Genomic DNA, 21,853 nt, shown 5'->3' with positions numbered 1-21,853 from the left:
TCTGCCAACTTCAACCAACATCCAAAACTGCTCAAAATGGAGTTCCACTCTTCAATTTCTGGGGCTTTTTTTGTTTCTTCACCTAATTGAGAACAAATTGCCTGCACTCCTTTCCTTTACTGTTCATATTTCTCTTCTGTTTAAATGAGCTGTTAAAAAGGCTCTGAGATAAATATGCTAATTTTGTTTGCACAACAAAAACACCCTATCATGACTTGATTTATGGGAGAGAATCAGTCAGCCCGGGGGCCTCTGCTACAGCAAAATTTGGCAATGCTCTTTGAGTGTAAGCAGAAGTGTTCATCATAGGAATAGTTCAATTTGCATATGACCTTGCTATTGCTACTGCAGTGTTTGTTTTGGTGTCAGCAGTTCCAGAGAATGATGGGAAATGTGAGGAGTTCATCAAAGAGCCATTTAAAATATACACATTAGAAAATGTGCATCAGACATGGACCCAAGGGGCCCACTCTAACTCATCAAAGTCTAAGTCTGTTGCATGGTACATCAGAAATCATAATTTAATTTGTGGCTCTTCAGTCCAGCAAGCGAAGGCATAACAATCAAATATTTGTAAGTTGAAGCTGGGAAAAAATTGCAGCCAGGTTCACAATTTGAAATAGGAATTATCAACCATTCCAGTAAGATTTAGTAAAAGGGACATGAAATTCTTTCAGATTCAATTCCAGACAACTGGGTTTGTGGAGTTTTTTAGTTTTGAAGTGTGAGGAGTTGCAGCTCTAACACTTAAGGTGTCCTAGAGTGTGCAGGATCCCCTTGTCCTGAATCCTGCCTAGTTTTGTAGGAGATGATTCCCTCTTAAAAGGACTGGTCATTCTTATGGACTCTGCAAGCAATGGGAGAGCAATGGGTGTCTCATGAATGGAAGCCTTGTACTGTGTAGGGTCTTGATGCCTTAGGATTTAGCTTTTCTCTTTTTCAGATCCTGCACTGCTTTAGTGTGTAACTCTAAAACTCCATGGTCTGTCAGCTGCTGTTCTCCCATTTCACTGAGATTAAACAATTCCTCTCTAGGCCTGGAACTCAGGGACACCTGATTGTCTCAGGCCCCAGAGATGTAAACAACAGTGAATTGGGGGGGATAACTTGGAGTAAATTACTTCATTACCTGAAAATGTAATTGGAGATTTAACCCCAGAGGTGTAAATGAACCAAATTTAAAATTGCCTGGAAACCTCATGACCATCTTCCATCCTGGGTGTAACCCCTTGGAGGCTTTTGAGTGCCCAGGATGTAACTACTGAAGGCCTCCAACAAATACCTGCTTTTATTCTCTTAATCTTGTCTATCCTCTGTCTAGGTGGCCACTCCAAGGTATCAGTTTAAAAATCTTCCTTGCCATAAAACAGAGAGATTCATGGTTTTTTCTTGGCTGCCTGATGTACACTCTCTGCTCCACTGATACAGAGCTTCAATTCTATAGAGAATTCTCCTGGATAGTAGGAACAGCACTAATGAGCATTTTGTAGAGGCAAGGGCACAGGCTCAGTAATGAAATACCAAGAGACTGAGATTCAAAAGGAATGACCCATAATGGTGAAACAAACCTTTCTGCAGCAGGAATGCTGTTGGATCCTGGCTTAGGTGGAGGCTTGACAGATTTGGGTGGGAATGCATTGGAGCTGTATGGGGGCAAAGACAGCTGTGGCACTGGTCTTTGCAGGGCAGCTGTGGAGAGGAAGAGAAGGAAACTTAAATCCTACATGAGATATTCTTAAATGAAGTAGAATGAAGAAATTCTGTCACCTTACTGCTATTTAATTAGATAAATATAAAGCAATAAACAGTCCTTGATATGTTAGTTAGAGATTGGAAAATTATATGGTCAGCTGAGAACTTAAAAGTAGGTATTAAAATTAAAAATAAACTGGAACTGGCTTGAGCAACATTTACATTTTCTAGGTTCTGTTTTGGATCAGCTACAATTCAGGTACCTTAACTGCAGAAGGTGGTGCATGTTTTCTGTCACATTGCTTCTAAATAGCAGAGCTGATATCACCTTTTTGAACATCATTCTGAGATTTCTCCCAGCATGAAATAAAACATTTTCTTTCTGCAGTGTCCTCAGACCTGAACTAGCAGGAGTGAAACAGGTTAACTCTGCTCTGCACACCTTAAATAACCTTATTCTTTATGGAGGCTTAGGGGCAGTGATAATTCATAGAGGCTTGGCCAAATGTCCTGCTTCTGTTATGGAGTCACTTTGCCAACTCCATTTCAGAAATCAGCATTCTGCAGCAGTTTATAAACACTGGTGGCACGTGGAAGAAGTTCTGCCTCTGTTCATGACAGTGACTATCATTGCACAGAGCCTGGTGCCAGCAGGGTCTGCTGAGGACTGGGAGACACCAGGTTTCTGTTTCCAGCTGTTTGATGCTGTGTGCAGAACACAAATCTCTCTAATGTGATGTATTTCAAAATAAGAAATCCTGCTGGCTGGTAACTGGCTGACTGAAGGAAGCTATTAGCTATTGATTTCCTGGGGTTTGTGACTTTGATATGTAAATCTGCATCAGGCACTTTATAAGAATTCCACTGCCTATCAAGGTACCACCTCACTTTAGAAATGGAAGTAATTTCCTCTTTTTTTTTTTATTTTTAGAACTAATACAAAGAAAGATTTCAAGTTTGAGAAATCACTGTAGAAATACTTACTGTCTTCTTCATTCTGGGGAGCCAAAAAAAAAAAAAATTAGCAAATTAGCAACATATTATAGCACAGTTCTTTGAAATGTTTTATAAAAGAAAATCTGGACATTGGTGAATTTTGAGTACACAAGGATCCTAATATCTACAATATGACTTTCCTCTAAAATTTTGGGCACTTTGTCTTCATGCAACACCAAATAATTTTTTAAGCTTTTAAAGTTTTAAACAAGATGTGTGGTAGATGTCCCATAACACATCTTGACCTAAAATAGTCAGAAACTCTCAGGAGATATAAACTTTCCTTATTCCTTCAAGTAAGTGTAGACTCTCAGAGTTATCTGAAAGTGAAACTTTTAGGTCAGCTTAAGCTGAAAAAATCCCCAGAAGCCCAAATCTTTTTTAAGCAAAACCACTTCTCCCATGTCATAGAAGAAATTCTGGCCTTGTTCTTCCTGTTATCCAAGATAAGTTCTTAGGGAACAAACTGAGCTTGACACAGAAGAACTGTTCAAAAACACCCCATGTGCCATGAAAGATCCATGAGTAGTCCTTACAATTTATAAAAGAAACAAGTTTACCTTTCCAGCATTATTAGTTTATACAGGTACTTAATTTTACTGTAACCCCCATATTTTTAAATATATGCTTTGCTTTATACACTTACTTCATTTTTCTTGTGTGGTGGCCAACTGTGCCTGAAATGAAAACAAAACCCTCATCATAGGTGGAATAATCCTCATTCACTTCATGTGCATTAGGCCATATTTTCAACTTGAACATTAATTTGTAGCAGGTTTAAAGACCAATGGATGCAGAAACATTTTTTCCCTCATAAAAATATCTAAGATTCTAATTTTCAGCCATAATCTAATGCATTATTCTAGTTCTTAGCCCATCTTGATTTTATCAACAAGGAAAATGTCTTATTAATTGATTGTAAGATTAGAGCTTAAAACAAGCTTGTACAATGATGAAACATTAAGACTTCAAGTCTTGAACTCATTTATAATATTTGACAACACTGCTTTGTTTCTCTGATCAATTATCCTGGCTAGTTAGCAGATCCCAGTTATTTCTTCTCTTGTTTGAAGTACAGTCAGTGTTCAGCCCCCAGGTGGTCTAGAAAATGCTGGGGAATGATCCAGCTCTGCTAGAAAATGCTGCTGGCTGCTAGGAAGGAGTTTTGCAGGCTAATAAAATCAATGGGATGAAAGTACAGCTTTCCTTTTCTAACACCCTAGAACAACTCATGTAAGGATGTTCCCTAGAGCAAGAACTTGCTCTGCTGGAAAAAACATGGATCATCTGTATCTTTGTACAGCTTGGGAGTGAGTCATGCCCCACGTAATGGCTCTTCCAGATATGACAGGAGAGAGTTTTTCTGCATTCACACCTTTCTGCAGCTTCAAGCACATCCTGTGCATTATTATGAACCAAAACTTTGATAGCCACAGACCCTGCTGTCATGCAGTACCAGTAAATCAGACCATCCTGTGTTGCTTGTCCATATTTTTGGTAAATTTCATTTCTCCTTTATTGAATTTCAGTGAAATGAGCACTTACTTTCCAGGGCTTTGCTTCCTTAGAGGAGGTGGGTTGCCTCTTTCATATCTGTCACTTGGTGGGACAGGAGGTTTTGGCATCATTGCTAACTGTTCTCCCAGGGATCTAAAGCAGGAGTGAGATGATGAAATAAAGGCAAAAAGCTGCTTATTAAGAAATAACTGGGGAATACTGGCAATGGGAGGATCATTTGCAGAGGATAAACCTTACCTTAGCTGTGAAACCAGAGGCTGCAAAACAACAAGGAATAGTTAAGAGAATATGTAAGTGTCAAAATAGGCAAAAACTGTCAATAATCACAAAAAAAAAAAAAATTACCTTCTCAGGAATGACTGGCTTCCTCCCTGAAAACAGCAAAAGCTTACATTTAGAAAAAATGGAAGTTAATTAATTAAACTTCCTATGAAATTATTGAGTTTTGAATAAAATTGAAAGTTAATCTTTCTGGTTGAAGAGCTCATGTCCTGAGATGTAAGCCAGAAAAATATTCTGGCTTTGCAAGTGATGGTAAAATTGCAGTCTCTCTTATTGAAGGGAAATTTAAACATTTTCAACACGGCACGTGTCACAGTCACATTATCTAAGGCTCAGCTTTGAACTACTGGATACTTTTTTGCCATTATATAACAGATAAGAGTTTAGATAATAAATAAAATTGTAGAGTCATATCTGTAGATGCTTTGTATAATGTGGTTTTCAGGTCTGAAGGAAATGTCTTTTTTTTGTGTGTCTTATTAATTCTCAGCCTTCTTTTAAGTCTGTTGCCACATTACCTACAGCAGTGTATGCAGAGTTTCATTACCTCTGTATGCAAAGGTGATTTCCTCCTTTAACCTACTAAATATTTCCTTGTTCAATCACTTAGGTGTGCATCAAACCTTTATTGCACAGGGCTCTCATAATGTCTTTCTGTTCACCTGTCTGACCCAGGGTTGCTGTTTTCTATGTGAAATTTCTTTCCCACTTCGTAAGCTCTGCTCACACCATTTATTAATAAACATATTACTTTGATTACATTTGGTTGAGCCTTGTTCTTTTGCATTAATTATATTCAAACTGATGATTTGTAGTAATTAAAGCAACCCCAGTGATAGTAATGTGAGCAAATACTCACCTGATCCTGGGCTTTCTCTTTCGTATGGGGGAGCAAGGCGATCCAGAGAGGGTTTGGTGCTTCTGTCTATAGAAGGAGCTGGGGCTAAACACAACAACTGTATGAGATAATTTGCTGGTATAGGTCAATACATCTTTATTTTGCATAGATTAGAACTGGTGTAACTTCTTAAAACAACAATTCAGAGTCCTCTGTGAGTACAATTGTATGACTACAGTTGTACAGACAGTTGTTCTTAAAACAACAATTCAGACTCCTGTATGAGTAGCAGAAGAGGGTGGAACTGAGGGAAAAGAGGAGGAATTGAAGTGCTGCACAGTCTGTGGGAAAGCTTTACAAAGAGAACTCCAGCTGTACTCACGTTTCAAAGGCTTCATGTTTCTGTCTCTACCCAAGTCGTTGTTGCTCGGTGGAGATGGGAAAGCTGGCAGCTAGAATGAATATTCACAAATGGTTAAAATGTGTCTTCACCTTTCTGTTTGGAGTGTACTAACCCCACCACACTCATCTGCCAGTCTGGTGTGGCACAGCACAAGGAGCAGGTCTCTGCTCACTGAAGGAAGGACAGGAGCCAGGGACCCTCCTGGAGCATGGCCAAAATCCCTGTTTTTTGTTGGATGCAGAATTGCCTCCATCTGCTGTGTCTCCCCACACTCCAGTGGGATGTCTCCTCAGGAAGGGGAGGTGCATTGTCAAAGGAAAGGAACAGGAGCTCGAGCACTCCTGTATCTCTGTGACACTGCATCAGTCCCTCCATCACATCCTAAAGCTTTACTTGTGGAAACATTGCCAGGTTTAGTGCACATCTGTTCTGGCAAACACTGAACCTATAGTGCCAGCTGTCAACAGCACAAGAGCTTTCAGTTCTGAAGTATTAACAGCAGGAAAAAAGGAATCAAATCTTGGTTATCAATGTTCTGATTACACAGTCTCTTACACTTTTTTGTGGTCCTAATTCAATTGGGCAAGTGTTAGAAGTATAGTTTGGAAAAACATAACCTTGTTTTCAAAACAGAGGCATCCCTTAAAAATACATAATTTTTATATTTTTTTATATAAAATAAAAATGGGAGAGGCATTCACAAGTATGTGTAAATCTCCAGTGTAAGAATCAATGAAGGAATATAAAATAATGAAATTTATTTCTCCCATTAAATTGAATTGTTCCTTGAACAGTGGCCACCTTGTAACATCAAATCTGTTTTGATGGTTTCCTCTTCATACACTAGGTGAATAGAAATGGCCCTACACTTGGACTCCTAAGAAGGCCCTGGGATAGGTGAGATATTAAGACAGGAACATACAGTAGCACTTCTTCCCCCAAATGAGGCTGGGCCAGGTCGCTGGGGGGGCACTGGAGGCTGATGTGCTGATCTGGTCGTTGTAGGTCTGTCTAAAGAAAACAAAAATCCCAAATTAAACAACTACACAGAGCTTGGTTATTTAATACTCATTCAATCTTTATGACAAAGAGCCCTTACAAGAACCTGACTACTGAAGTTAATAAATCATCAAGACATTGCTGTAGGATTTGCCTGGCAGTTGCTTTAGGATCAGTGTGTTGTGTTGGGAGTTCCAGGATGGTCTGTCCCTGTGGGGGTGACTCCCCTGCCAGGCTCTGGGCCACAGGATTCATTTCATTCCCTGCAGCACAGTGTGTGAAACACCAGCCAATCTGAATGGCAGCTTTGTTCTTCTGAATGGACTCCACACCTCCAGGCTGCTGAGGATTCAGACATACAACAAAAAGGACAGGCAGGGACAGCTGATTGTTCTTTTCCCAAATTTCACTAGAGTTTTTTTGCCATTGCTGTGACAACCTGCTCTGTCCAAGGTTGCACTGCTAAAGCTACTGCAGCATGTACATGGGTGTGACTTCATACAGGTTTAAATCAAAGGCCAAATAATGCACACATCACACAAAACTAATCTTTATTCCAACAGAGATTGTTCAAAGTAAAAAAATGTAACTTTAAAAGTCACAGATTTTGTGTCACTGAATCTTGCTTATGAACTACACCGTTGCCTTCAAGGAAAAACCTTCTATATTCCATTATCAGCCACCTAAAATGTGGTTGTAAAATCTAATTTGTAAATTATTAATAGCATTTAATTTCTAGTAATTACCTATATAATCTGTGCTGCTTGGAAGTGACTTGGCAGGAAATATGACACTGTGATGTGCTTCTTCATTGTTGGATGGAGGTGGCTCATAGCCATCACTGTCATGGTCTGCTTCTTCAGGCTCCTCTGTTGGGGATTCATAGTCAGCCTCATCTTCCTTTTCCTGGTCTTCATCAGGGCTTTCATAGTCATCATCATCTTCATCATCCTGGCAAATGAGCATAAAAAGTGGATGCTGGAAGAGAGCACTAAGCCCTGCAGAGCAGGTTCCTGGTGGCCTTTCACTGTGGTATTTTTCACTCTGGAAAATACCAAACTTTTACAACCAGTTTGAGGGGAAAAATCTGTTGAAATAATACCAGGAAAGGAAGAAACATTCCACTAATGCATTAGTGGAGCTTAAGAAAGGAAACAAATATCATGTGATGACAGTGAGTGCAGTGGGAGGTCAAGATGAGGTGTGAGTTTGCTGAAATTCATGAAATGTTTTAGGGAACAGGCAAGGCACCAGCAAACAAGTCAGTGCTCCCAGGAACACAATGGAGCAGCAGCTGATGCTGATGATGTTCATTCTTGCTTTCTAACACGTCCTCTACAGCATGCAACCCAACTCTTGAAAATTATTCATAAAAGCTGAGGCCTTTGATTTGGTCTTGATGTCCTCCTGACCCCAACCAGCCTTGTTTGCAGGACCTCATAAGGGCACAGTGTCAATATGGTCACTGCACATCTGTGCTATCTGTCAAGGCTTGGGAGAAAAAGAACCCTCCATTTGTCATTGGTACCACAGTTGGAATTTCCAGAGTCCTCTGCACTGGCACAGAGCTCACATGCTCTGTAGGTGGTTACTTTTATCTCTTGTGCTCACAGAATAGCAGCAAATCTCCTGTGAACTTAGTAACAAGTGGCTTCTAAAAATGCCTCTCCCTTATATTTTTGGACAAAAGCCATTGGACTGGTCAGCCTCAGAGATCTTCATAAGCTCAGGCTGGGCATCAGCAGCTGGGGTGGGTGTGTGTCACCTAAACACCTTGCTGAGGCATTTCCTATGCCAAAAGGCAGAAGGAACTTCTGTAGGCTAAATGGCTTTGAAAAAATACTGTTCAACAAGTTGGCTCTAGAGAATAAAATGGCAAGAATTTGCCATTGAATAACACAGCAACCTTGCAGCTCTAAACATCTCTTTTAAGAGCTTGAAACAGGCATGTAAAACTCAGCTGGGGTTCTGTGGGGACCTGGCTGTAGGCTGGGAGCTGCAGGAAGGCAATAGGAAGGCAATTCTGAATTTCTGGGGAGAACTTTTTCTCAAGTGAGGAAATCTGTATGCAGGCACTCCCATCATTCCTGCTCCTGCTTTTCCTCCCCCAGCTGTGCTGCCCAAGCAGCCAAGGTAGGAACAGAGAGCCCCCTGAGCCAGGGGGGGTTTCACCCAAATACTCACAAACGAAGACCAGCCACCGTCATCCTGAGCGTACCCTGGGGGAAGAAGCACAACCACACATTTCTGAGCATGGACACCTCTGTCAGAGATGCAACAACTTGACAGAAAATGTGGGAGAGGTTTCACAGTGACTTCTGTGAGCCAGAGAGAAGTTTGATAGGAGAATAATAAGAATTTCCTACCAAGGCCACTGACACAGAAACCAAGAAAGAAGGAGAAATAAGAGAAATCTGCAACTGCCTGTTCCAATGAGCACTTTGTTTGTCTCTTGTGACCAATGAGTAAAGTGTAAACTGAATGAGGTTTGTAAGAATGTATAAAAAGCATGCATGCTATCATAAAAACAGGTCTGAAGCCTGCAAATGGAGTGTTGCTTTGCATTGTGACCATCAGAACTAGGACAAGAAAGAACCCAAGAAATGCCAGGTGAGTTCTGGACCTCAGTGCTGTGCCACAGGAAGGAGCTGTTCTTTCAGAGGCAGGCTGGCACTGATGAGGGCACATCCTGATTCAAAACCAAGATAAAACTGCCCTGCTGTGACACAGTCTGGGTGCTGGCATTTCAAGTATGTCCCACTTCCAATTTAAATTATATCATTTGAAACAAAATTCTTTCAGAATGAGCCCAGACTTCTTATCTCCTTGTTAAAGACTATTTTAGCTTTCATAAAAGAATGGTTTGTTTTTCCTAAATCTCAGCTTCCCTCTCTAATACAGTGCTGCCAGGAGGAAAGGCAGGGGGTGGAGATGTTGGAACAGAAATATATAAACACTGATACAATTTATTGGGTTAAATAAAGACAATTTGACTATTCTCAGGTAAAAGTCTCTGCTCTTGCCTTCCTTCACCATCTTTTCTCTTTAAAAACACATTTTCTTACTAATTGTTCTACATCTACCCTTTTCTTTTTTGAAACATCTTTATAGTCCCATATTTTCATTTATTATTTTGGATTTTTGCTTCCTAACCCTGCTCCCCTCTGTTGACTCTGCTCTGCAAGTATTAATTTAACATTTTAATATTTTTAAACATTTGTTGTTAGGGTCTGCCAGTATTCACTTACCTGTGTTTTCTGGAGATTTTTGGGCCCTGTAACAAAGATACAAAAATTAAATTCTTTCTATTAAATTTTTGATGCTTCTATTGCAAATAAAGGCAATAGTTAACTGTCAAAGGAGAAAGAAGTTTACATAGATGAGTTTAACTCTGCCCAAATGCCAAAAACACATTAGTTGATATTTACAGAGATGATCTTAATAAAATCTAATCTGTTTCAATAAGAATTGAAGTCACAGAAGTCAGGTTTGAAGCAAGGGCACTCAGTAAATACATTTACCAGTCCTGAAAACTGAAACTTCAAAGTCAATTTCATAAAGGTAAGGTTAAATAAGGTTTTTATGGTTTTCAGTTCTAGTTTTGGATTCTAGTGAATGGAAATGTGTAAAATCATGTTATCAGATGTGCAAAACCATGTTATGTGGACTGGACTTGGTTTTTATTGGGTAGGGTCATAAATTGTTCTTTTCTCATAGAATTTTGCAATTTTTGCCCTTCTTCTATTGTGAATGTTATATTCAGTGAGAAATATTAAGAATTAAAGAGTATAGTGATTATAGATCTGTGGAATGCATTAATGATGATTTATTATTAATATATGCCCAGGCTTCATGGCCTTCTTAAGGGTGGAAGGTGGAAAATTGCAGGAAATGTGCAAATGTTGCTTGGTTCTGGACATGGCAGAAGCATCTGAGGTGTTCATGGGCTCAGCATTTGGTATTTGATATCAGATGGCATTAATGAAATAGAGCTTTATTTTATGGCATTTCCAGGCTGCACTTCTGATCAGACATGATTGATCAAATGAAAACCAGCCCAGAACAGATCTATCTGAAAGCTTTGAAGAAGAAAGCTGAGTTATCTTACTCACCATTTTGGAAGGAAAGAGAGCCTCCCTTCATTTTTATTTATTTCTTGGCTTAATTTACTTACAATTCTATCGGAAAGAAGAACAAAAATAGTTAAAAAAAATAACCCTTGAAACCCATCACTTGTCAAAGCAGATAAATAATTTTCTTCACCAATATCCCTCAGTATTTGCTAATTTTTTTCTGGTAATTCATTATTATTATTTACTATGTGATACAAACAGTGTATTTATCATCTTATTGCTAAGTTCTGCTGCAGCATACCCAACTACAAACTAGACTGTTTTTTCCTTGGTAAAACCCCATGTTGTTGGATTGTGTTTAAAAAGAAACATTAAACTCAGCAAGCCTTAGGATCTTTGGGTGTTGTAGATATCACACTGCTTCAAATAATGGCCATGGCATTTGTATGATTTTGCATGGAAAAAAGGAATAATGCTTCAGGAAAACAGAGCTCATGGCTGTAAAACCAGGGATTAAATGTTCCCTAAAACTCTTCTCTATTCTTTTTGTGTTCCTTCCTCTGCAGCCAAGCAATTCCTCCAGCAAAGAAGGGGAAAGGCTGATTCTAATTCCATGCTTTAATACATTTTCAGGGCATGGCAGAAATATTAATGGAATATCAAAAAGCTATAATTTTATGCCTGGAGAGATCTTTCCAAGTGGAGGACAGTCAGTACTGAGATTCACAGGGTTAATTCTACTGAGAGACCAGAATTCTGCTCTGCTACTAATGAAGTTTGCCTCTATGATTATTTTGTTTCAAAGAAAGCTTGCAATGACCCATGATCTGATTCTGAATTGTCATTGTTTCTTATTGAGGAACATCCAGCTTCAGTGTTGTTTCCTTTTGCTGCAGGGGACAAGGAAGTTGCTGAGTGAATAATAAATTCCATGTGAGACATCAGGAGATGTCCTGGGGTGAGCAGTGCCCTGCACAGATCAGAGCTTTGGTCAAAAAGTGAGTTATGGAATTTGTCTGTGGCTTTTTCCCTGCTGTAGAAGAGGCAGAGGATCTTTCAGAATGTCTTGGGGGTTTTCAGCTAAAGAAGTAAAATTAAGTTTTCTGGTTTTGGAGCTAATAATTCTTAGAGTTCAGACTTCCCTGGGTGTGAATGAGACCTGAGTATCCAGAAGCTTTCTGGTCTAAACCTGGGCTGGCTGCTATGAGCATTTACACCAACTGGTTTTTGAGGAAAAACCGAGAGGAAGAAGTTGATCTTGCTGCCAAAAAATTCATCATATCATGCTTAAACTACAGTGTCTAATCTTTACTTCTAGTTTATTTGAAATGCTTCAAACCAATGGTTCAGAGGGTTCATTAGAAGAAAGGAAATTCTAGGAAGGTCAGGCTTTACAAGCAACGTTCTCAGGGAAGATTGGTGCACTGAGCAGCTGAGCCTGTCACCCTGAGAGGAAGGAAGTACCAAAACCACACTGCTCTCTGAGCTGTGGGAGTGGATGATGGGAGAGGATAAGGCAACAGCACTTGCAGAAAATGTTACTCAGACTTCTCATTCTCTTTCTACCTCCTCCACCAGTTGCTAAACTTAAAACTGGCAGGAAGTTGACATTTTTAAAAAAAACCCACACAACCAGCCCCCAAAGCAGGACTCAAAAACTGGCTTTAGTTCACTCAGCTGCAGATACTGTTCACACCAATAGAATCCACTCTACCTGTATTGGGACAAAGGGCTTATGATGGGTAAGAGAGGTGGAATACAAGTTCCTCTGGGGCCAGGAGGCTGCACAGCTGCATATTGAGCACTGTCAAAAGCATAGCTGATGATCCAAGTCTTTGGCTTGGCCTTTGAGAAGACTCTGCTGGGCAGATGCAACGCTGTGTTATTGACAGACTGCACAGACTGAACAGCACTTCTGTTCTAAACCTTGCCACAACCTTTAGACCCCAGCTGAGAGCATGTGTGCACATGCACTGACATCTTTTACCTTTTTAACAGAGAAAGTGCAGATTTCTCAATTTTTATGTTTGCACTTTTACTCTTCTGAAAGTAGAAAGACTTTCAGACTGTGCCACGTTTGCAGGCTCTGGCTGTGTCACACTGAGCTGGCAGATGCCAGGAATGCAACCATGAGCTTTCTGCTGCTGGAAATTTCTGCCAGTGCTATGAGATACACTTTGGAGTGCTGTGGGATAGACCTTAAGATTTTTCCACAAGGCTGGAAATTCCAGATCTCAGGTTTGCCATGAACCTGCCACTGAAATAGCCAGAGGGATCAACAGCATCTTGGAAATTTAGAATCCTTTCTTCTCAAAATAGTAAACAATAGGAGTGAAAGACTAATTCCAGTGTTTATGTCATGGTTCAGGTGTCAACCAACCACCAGTGTTGTTTTTAATGAAATCTTTGTTTTTTCTGTTTATGAATTCTGACCACAGTAAGGAAGGCACATTCTGTTGAAGGTGCTTTAAAATATTTTGCAAGACTCAGATTTGTTCTCCACAAGTACAAAACTTCATGACCTTCTCTGACTGGCAGTAGTGCTAAGGATAAGTAGGAAAACTCTGGTTTTCTCTTAAGCTGTAAATTGGCCTCTTGCTTCATTAGATTTATAATCAAAATGGTCAGTGTCTGCTCTGTGTAAAATCCACCAAATCCCTCACCAGTGTTTCTCTTTCAGGACTGTTGTTTGTGAGGATTCAGGTGTGTATCTAAACAGAGTGGTCTTAATATTAACTTTTTAAGCAAAGTTTTCCAGAAAGAGTTCAGCCCTTTCAGTGGAGAGTGCTAAAGATTTTAAGAAGTATTTTCATTTTCAAAATAGTTCTTAAATTTGTGGGTTTTTTTGGTTTTTATAAAGAAGCCAGAAGTTTTCTGAAGACATGCACCTGTAACAGGGCTGGTAGAGATGAATTTTCAAAATAATAATTCATTAGTAATTACAGAAGGTTGTAGAGTTTTACAATTAGAGGCAGGAAATGACCTTGTCATACCTTGTAATGACAACTGTGACCTACTTTTGATTCTTGAAAAGTCACAGAATCATCCCCAAATAATGACACGGTTCTATTCAGACCCTGAGCACCTTTAGCAAGCCCACACACCCAGCTCAGGAGCCCTGTACAGATGCAGTCTGGGCTTTGCAAACCTTGTGTGATTCCAGGTGTTGGCTCCACTTAGGTCAGAATATTCCTGCTAAATTTACTGAGGAACAATCTCTCTTGTTAATTTATCTTCTATTCATTTGGTCACTGGCCAAGGCTGTAACACCTGCTGTTTCTAAGCTTTTTGCAGGGTATGCTCAGGTTTTAGCTCTGCTATTAAGTATCAGGTAGTGTAACTATAATGTGCTAATGCCTCTTTCAGCTTGGAGAAGAACTCTTGCTACAAGCAGTTGAGGTTTGCATTATGATACAAAAGAAAAGTGTCAATGTGTTCTAGCAGAAATCACCAGCCAGCACTTTGTGTTTCCATGAGGGTGTGGAGATTCTGAAGTAAAGAAATTATTTTTTTTTAATGGCAGATTCTTCTGCCCATTAATTCTCTTCTGGAGGGTTGTTTTGGGGTTAAGTGGATTTTTGGTTTATTGCTGTTGTTGGATGGCTTTTTGGTGGGTTTTTTTGGTGGTTGGTTGATTGTTTTTAGTGAGAACCAGTTCTCTTCCCTAGTAAAGCTCTAAATTCCTGTTTTAAACAGTGCCATTACATGGAGGACCTTTCTGCATTTATAATCACCATATTCCAGTGAATATTTTGCTTGTTTGTAAGTATGAAAAAGTTCCAGAGCTTTCCTTCAGATTTAAATATCTACTTATTTATTCAGTTCCTCAAGCTGTGCACCAAGCTTCACTCTTTTTTTAGTCCTCTTGATTTCAAATTCTCTTGTTGTTGAGAAATCCAACAGATCTGAGTGAAAAGGCTGTTCAGTTTCTGCTGAGCTGTAGCACATGAGAAACCCAGAAGACCTCTCTAAAAAAGGCTGTTCGCTTTTTCTAGGGTGGGAAAATCCAACTTTGAGGTATCCATGGGTTTAATGAGAAGGTAGAAGCACCTCCACATGGTTGGATTTCATTTTGATGATTCACCTATGGCATCAATATCTCTGGTATGTCTGAGTTTATTAGACCATCCACTGACTACTTTTCTCTCATGAATTTGAAAGGAAATCACCAGAAGTTCTCAATTTTAAAAACTCAGACAATGAGAACAAGAGGCAATTCTGCCAAAGGACTGCTAATGTGGGACAATTATCAGAGAATCACAAGCTCTACAGTATGGTAAGATGAGTCTGTCACAAACATTCTGGTCTATCATTAACACTGTTAAATGTTTCTTTTAACTGAAAGTGAGCTCAGAAATTCTGAGATATCAGAGCATCTTCTTCAAATAATATCTGGACCTCCTTACTAACATACTGTACACCACCAACCCCTATCATCAGGATATTTATTGTGTGAAATCATAGATGTGATTTTAAAAAATATAGCACAGCCAAGGCTTTCAAATTCAATCCTTCATATCTGATCTGAACAAGGGTGTCCTGCTGGGTTCAGCTCTTCCCACCAGCTCACCCAGGAGCACAAAATGTTTCAAAATTCTTGTCTTCCCCAAAACACCTTCCACAAGCTCTGAAGCAACTGAAAAGGCAAAGCAATTTGTATCTTGTGTAGCAAAATCAAGATATCCATGAAGGGAGGGAGTCTGGAACTGGGAAATGAGCAACAAAGCCACAGCCATGCTGGAACAGCTCGAATTCCTTTTTTCTCCCTCCTTTGTTTGAAGAGCTCGGTTTGAGTTCCAAGGTTAGAAACTTCTAACCTCCAGCTTAAACAGGGAGCAGAGAACTCATAGCAAAATAAATTCCTTCATTTTTCACCATGAAATATTAGAAGAAGCAAATTTTTCCTACTCAGTATTGACTTAATGGAATTATTTTTCTTCATTAAATAACTTCTATGAAATGATGGAAGCTATTGAGATGAATTAGAAACTTTTTCAAGGCCTAAATGCACAGAGGCTGAGAAAAGCCACTGAACATTGAATCACATGGTCCAGACTGATTTCTCTTGAACACCCACCTAAAGCAAAAGCATGTGAAAACAATTTCAAATCCTCAGCTGTTGTGGACATAACTGACTTTTTTTTTCCTTTAAGTCAACAGTTAAGCAGTGAACAGTTAAGTCATACTTCAAAGGTAATATTGCATGAAAGTTTAACCTTTGTGGAGCTGCTGTCAGTCAAAGAATTTCTGCACAAGTTCTTTTGAACATCCCCCAGATAATCTTCCTGTATTGTATCATTTTGCTTGAGCAGTCATGACAGCACTCATTTTGTTTTGGAATATTCTTCTTTTTCTCTCAGTACACTCCAATAAACAAGTCTCTAACTAATCACTCACAAATCATTTGCCTGATATTTCCTAGGAGACTTCAGTGCAAAACAGCTTAAATAATTTTTCACATTCAAATAGTTTGACTTTACTTACGGCACTCTGAGCTTTGGGAATTTCTGAATATCATTTTCAGACATGTTCTGGAAAGGAAACACAGGGGATATGTGACAAAATTGTCCATGGAGCACCCTGTGACTGATCCAAGTAAGTCATACACATATATTCAAAATGTGGCATGAATTCATGTGGCATTTATGTGACTTCAGAAGCCAGGTATATTAAACTCCTTCCTGTCTGCTCAGTGGAATAAGGCAAGATTGTGCATGATTGCAAAATTTCAGGGGAGAACTGTAGATTTTAAAATACAGATCCTTTGGCTAGAGTGTTGTTCTAAGAATCTTATCTGAAACAGAGTACATGAAGAATCCCATGTTCTAGGGGACACTGAGCTAGAAAACTCCTTGGACTTAAAAGCAGCCTTGGCAGCCTAAAAAATCCTTCCAGAAGCAGGGATGGGGGGAGGATGTTTGTTCCCCTCAGCCATAACACAGCCCCTGGACAGAGGTTCTCCTGACTGAGATCAGTGCTCTCTGGAAACCTTTGTTTGTCTGGAAACCTCTCCTGATGCTCCTGCAGAGTCATCCCTTCTCTTCCTCCAGCATGTGGAAGTCCACACTTGGGACAGATTCAGGCATTGTGAAGAGTTTGGATTTTGTTGATTTAGTGTTTTCTTTAGTTAATCACAAGCTTCATGAATTCTCTCTGGAACAGGGATGATGGTCTGGTTCTTTTTGTCTTTTTTACTGATAACAATAGGTTTCTAATTAGACATTGCTTCACAAAGCTGTCAGTGTCAAAGGACGGAACAAATCCTAGCTGTGTTTTTCCACACTATTTTGCCTCTGGGAGGAGTGAAACATGGGCTAAATGTGCTGCTTTTACGGAAATGTACTGCAGTACTTCCTGAAGAATTATATTTTTTCTAAAAGCTTTTTAAGCTTCTCTCTGGAGTTCCATTCTGGTGATAAACCTGACAAATATTAAAGGTACAACCTCTTTTACAAGGGCCACATTTCTGTTTTAAATAATAGAGAATTTTATTAGAATCAATTACATGGAACCCCTTTATTCCCACTGCATCTCAATAGGGCTTTTCTTGGGGTAGCCAGTGGACACAGAAAGGTGACTCTGAAATTAGGATGTTATTCTGATTAATTTTAGAGCAACATTTTTACACCAGGTTGATCATGTAGATGTGACAACAGCCACAAACCCAGCAGACACTCAGCCTGAGCAGCTGCTTCTGTGCAAATGCAATTTGGCAGTTTCCAGTCACTCACTCAAAATGCAAAAAGATGTTTCTTAGGAAAACCATTCATAGAGAGAAGCAATTTTTTTCCAGATTGCTTTGTACTCTGGAATATTTTACTGGACATCTTCCTCTGTGGTTCTGTTTAACAAGTGAACCTTTGCCTTTTTTTTTTTTTTTTTTTTCCATTATACAATTGCCAAGTAATTCAAAAGCTTAAAAAGAGTCTGAGCAGAGGTGAGCAGCTGCTGGGCTTGCTCAGTAGAAAACATCCTTCAAATCTGCTGGGATGCCTCTGTAGAGCTGCTGCACTCTGAGTTAATTACAGAAACACTCTGGAAATAATAGAAAATTACAAAAATCCCTTAGAAATCACACAGTTATTGCACTTTCTGTTTGCATCTCACAAACTCCCAGAATGTCATTGTGCTTCCAGAGGCAGAAGTCCCATTCCAGCCACAGATCCTCAGTGCTTGAGGATCTCTGAGGAGGATCTCCTGGGGGCTGGGAGGATAAATCCCATGGCACATCTGAATAATGCTGACTGCACCCTCCAGCAGGAGGGAGGGGTCAAATCCTGTTCCTGCAAGGGGCTTGAAAAATTTTATGTTTTGTTTCAATGAAATGTGAAAAAAAACAAATATTAGGACAAGTAAATGAAAAATACAAAACTTTAGAAGAGATATGCAGAGATCTCCCCACTATGTGTAATTAGAGGGAAAAAAATTACTACTTCTGGGGAAATAGAATGGCTAATACTTGAAAATTAAAGTAAAAAGCAGTAATACTAAAAGCTCCTATACATCTTCATGGATGTGTATTTAGGACCTGGAAACAGCTGCTATGTCAGTAGAAGTTATCAGCTTTTTTCTAAAATTAAGCCAAGCCTGGAACAATGTGGATTTAAAGCCACTGGGACTTTGCTTGCTAGTTTTGATGCTCTTAAATTTTATTGCTTTAGTGTATTGCTACAGAAGAAATCTAATTTTATCTATAGAGGAATGAAGGAGTTATTCCAATGAAAAAGTCCAGTCATTCTTTGTTTTTAGTACAAGAGGATAATAAATAAATGTGAGTTTTCTGTAGTTAATATTTGAAAACAAGAACTTTCTAAATTCAAGAATTCAAGACAAGATTATTGGTTTAGAACTTCCCTGTCAGTTTAAAAAATACTAAAAATTATTCAAATTGAACAACATGCTTAGGCTCCCAGCATTCCATATTTAAAGCAAGTTGTCTGGCTGATTTTAGCAAAAGCATTTACCCATATTTATACCTCAGTAACCACCTGGAAGATGCCTCTCCATCTGCCAGTGCAAAATAAGAAGGAGTCAGAAACATCACCTGGTTGGAATTTTACAGCTCCACTTACCAAAAACCTTTGTCCATTTATGCTGTGCTTCCTCACAACCTTCTCACAGTCCTTGTACTTTAGCTGCCAGGGAGAAGAAGATGATTATTGCACCCTTAACTATAAGAATCAGTTAAGACACTTAAACATATGTGTGGCTTTGAGTAGATGCTTTCAAGGCACCTTTTTGTATGCTATGGCCTGCCTGAATGGCTTGTTTTGTCCAATAAACATGGATTTTTATGACAGACATCCTTCAGTGAACTTAAAGGTTTTCATCCATTTAGGGACACGTTGTTCCTCACATTTACAAACCACTTCAGAGATGCCTGGCCCAAAGAAATATCTGAAAAAATGGATTATTGTGGTACTGACTGGGATGAGCAGATGCAGAAGTAGAGAAAAAACTTTATTACCCAGGAATACTCAAACTGTCTGATCCCAGTCACAGAATTCATTATTGTGTTCAAAAAGTTTTCACTTCTGGGTGGAAATCTCACTTGTTAATCCTGGAAATTATCCACAATATTTGTAAAGCTTTCCCACAGTATTCTGATTTCCAGTAGCATTAGGACAAGGATATGATGTTTAGAAGCTGCTCATGTACAGGCTGACCACAAAGCAAAATATGACTTTTAAACATTTCCAACAGTTGTCCTAAGTTTGGTTTTGGGTTTGGTTTTTTTGTTTTGTTTTGTTTGTTTGTTTGTTTGTTTTGTGGGGGGGGGTGGGGGATTTTTTCATGTTCTTTAGTTGGTTGGTTTGGGTTTTTTGTTTTATGTTTTTTTGGGGTTTGTTTTTTATTTAAACAGTAATAGCATAATTTAAGAACACAATTTATATATTTGATCTGTTTCAAGTTGGTCAGGTCCATATCAGAAGGAGCCCAAAGAACAGGCAGACAAATTGACTTTTGGAGGCTTCGAGACAAAAGAATGGCTTTTATTCTGTCTGAAAACTTCAGTCAGTGAAAGTTCTGCAGACAAACCCTGACCCTGTGCTGCTGGGTTAGCTCCCCTACAGCAGAGAAATTACAGAGAATTTTATGTCCTTTGTAGTCCTTTCCATTTTTCATTTTAAGGTGTAACATTGTAACTTGGTGTACGGACCCTGGGAACAACCCAACAGCTGAGAGGATATTTTTAGGAGCCACCTTCAGTTATTGATATGAAGAAACAGACCTAACTCTGGTAAATATGTTAGGACAGAGATTAAAACTTCTGTGCAGACTGAGGACTTGAACCTGTAAATAATTTCTTTCCTGCAGTGAATGCTATTGTGATTTTTACCAGCACAAGTCTGTACGCAGAGGGAAGCAAAACACCCCTGTGGCTGAGACCTAATCTCAGTCTTGAAGTAGTTGATAAAAGATGCTGTTTAGTTATTAAAAATAAACCCTGGACTATCCCAAATATGAACATCTTTGCTTTTTTCTAAACAACAACAAAAAAACCCCAGAAATTATTTGGAAATTTGGTTCATTCATTCTCTGAGTTTATCTCAGAGATATATCTCTGAGTTTATATATATCTCTGAGTATATAATATTCTCTGAGTTTATCTGGAGATAAGATTTGGTCACTTGTGACAGGTGCCCAGACCTGGCTGACTTGGGCTGACATTCTTGTCTTACCCAGATTTTTTAGATTACTTAAACAACTTTTGCCCTGATTTAGCTCCCCAGGAGTGGAATGCCATCATCTCTATTCTGGAGAGTGTCTTGATCACTAGAAGGGAGGCCTAGAGGTAAATGTGCATTCAGTTATGGTAGAACTCAGAGTTTTATCACTGTTCAGAATATTATTATCAGATCTTTCAGAAAGTCGTTTTTTCCTTCCTAATTTCTTGGAAATGATGATCCAACTTCCCTCTGCACCACTGTTGTGATGTTTTTTGTACTTGTCTGAAGTTACCTGTTGATAATGATCTCATCTGTTCCATCTCCAGTTTTTGGTTTCATTTTCCTGTGCCACTAACTCCTGCACCCTAAAATTAGGGGCTTGTGAGTAGTTGGCAGTTTCACTTCTCTGGAGATTTGGTAGACTCAGATTCTATGTTTGATCTGCTCATCTTTATTAAGTAGTTCTTCATTCTACTATCAAACTTGCCTCAACTCCCCCGATGAGACTCTCACAGAGTTATAGGAAAAAAAATCAACTTCACATTATTTCAAAATTAAGCCCGAGCTATGCCAAGTTTTACAAGTCCAGCCATGGATGTGATTAACAAAGACATTCAGAGGCTCATTTGTTACACCCAGCAATTTGGAAAAAAATATCACTTCTGAAAATCATTGAAGATGAAACAGAAAACTTGTAATCTTCACACCTTAGTGCCTTCCACAGCTGTTAACGGGTGTTACACCAACAAGCATTGTAGTAACCTGTTTATTTTCTCTAACTAAGCCACAGGTTTCTCTTATACCCAATTTAAAAATCCGTTTCAAGACTCATTTTCACTGCCCAGTTGAGCTCAGCTCCTCATTTGACAGCAGTTTTGCTTTTAGTTCTGCAGCCAGCTTTGCCTAGTATAAAATACCTGAATTTAGCCCTACCAATGTTCCAGCAGTTTGCTCCTCCATCAGATGAAGACAAAACACAGCCAAACTCACCGTCCTGAAATATTCTGCTAAGTCATCTGGGTCCCAGGTGAGCACGTCGGAGCGGTAGGGGACATTCCGCAGGTCCATGGTTGGTTTTCTCCCCAGAGCTCTCAGGAGTGTTCACAGCCCTGCTGCCAATGACACAGCCATGGATTCCCTCTCTGTGGCCACCTCCAAGGAATTCCTTGCCCAACCTCCAGCTGCTTCTGTCAAGGGACTGTTCTGGTTAATTGAAATTGTGCTGTGAGTTGGTTCCAGAGAGACACTGCTTCCTCTGGTACAAAATGGTCTCTTCTCTGAGAGGTTTCAGCTAGTCAGCCTCACCACTTCCTTTCTCTGAGTATAAATAAGTAAACAAGGAAGCACAGCAGAGGCTTGAAAATGCTCTGCCTGTTACATA

At 39.4% G+C, this 21,853-nt stretch overlaps 1 protein-coding gene across 1 annotated transcript in view; it reads right to left on the bottom strand.

Annotated features, from left to right (window-relative positions):
- The window catches only part of LCP2 (lymphocyte cytosolic protein 2), a 28,022-nt gene extending 6,235 nt beyond the window's left edge, over positions 1–21,787 (bottom strand). The window contains exons 1-16 of the mRNA XM_018915309.3: positions 21,463–21,787; positions 18,874–18,936; positions 16,286–16,332; positions 10,841–10,906; positions 9,977–10,002; positions 8,913–8,947; positions 7,475–7,679; positions 6,652–6,740; positions 5,709–5,778; positions 5,348–5,431; positions 4,552–4,577; positions 4,444–4,463; positions 4,234–4,338; positions 3,335–3,365; positions 2,677–2,689; positions 1,569–1,689 (exon numbers count right to left, since the gene is read on the bottom strand). Of these exons, the coding sequence (XP_018770854.2) occupies positions 1,569–1,689; positions 2,677–2,689; positions 3,335–3,365; positions 4,234–4,338; positions 4,444–4,463; positions 4,552–4,577; positions 5,348–5,431; positions 5,709–5,778; positions 6,652–6,740; positions 7,475–7,679; positions 8,913–8,947; positions 9,977–10,002; positions 10,841–10,906; positions 16,286–16,332; positions 18,874–18,936; positions 21,463–21,540 (1,079 nt within the window). The 5' untranslated portion in view covers positions 21,541–21,787. The remainder of the gene's footprint in view (positions 1–1,568; positions 1,690–2,676; positions 2,690–3,334; positions 3,366–4,233; positions 4,339–4,443; positions 4,464–4,551; positions 4,578–5,347; positions 5,432–5,708; positions 5,779–6,651; positions 6,741–7,474; positions 7,680–8,912; positions 8,948–9,976; positions 10,003–10,840; positions 10,907–16,285; positions 16,333–18,873; positions 18,937–21,462) is intronic.
- Positions 21,788–21,853: the final 66 nt, after the last annotated feature.

This window comes from Serinus canaria, chromosome 13 (assembly GCF_022539315.1).
Source record: "Serinus canaria isolate serCan28SL12 chromosome 13, serCan2020, whole genome shotgun sequence".
Lineage (NCBI taxonomy): Eukaryota > Metazoa > Chordata > Aves > Passeriformes > Fringillidae > Serinus > Serinus canaria.
This window is presented reverse-complemented; position numbering and strand designations above follow the sequence as displayed.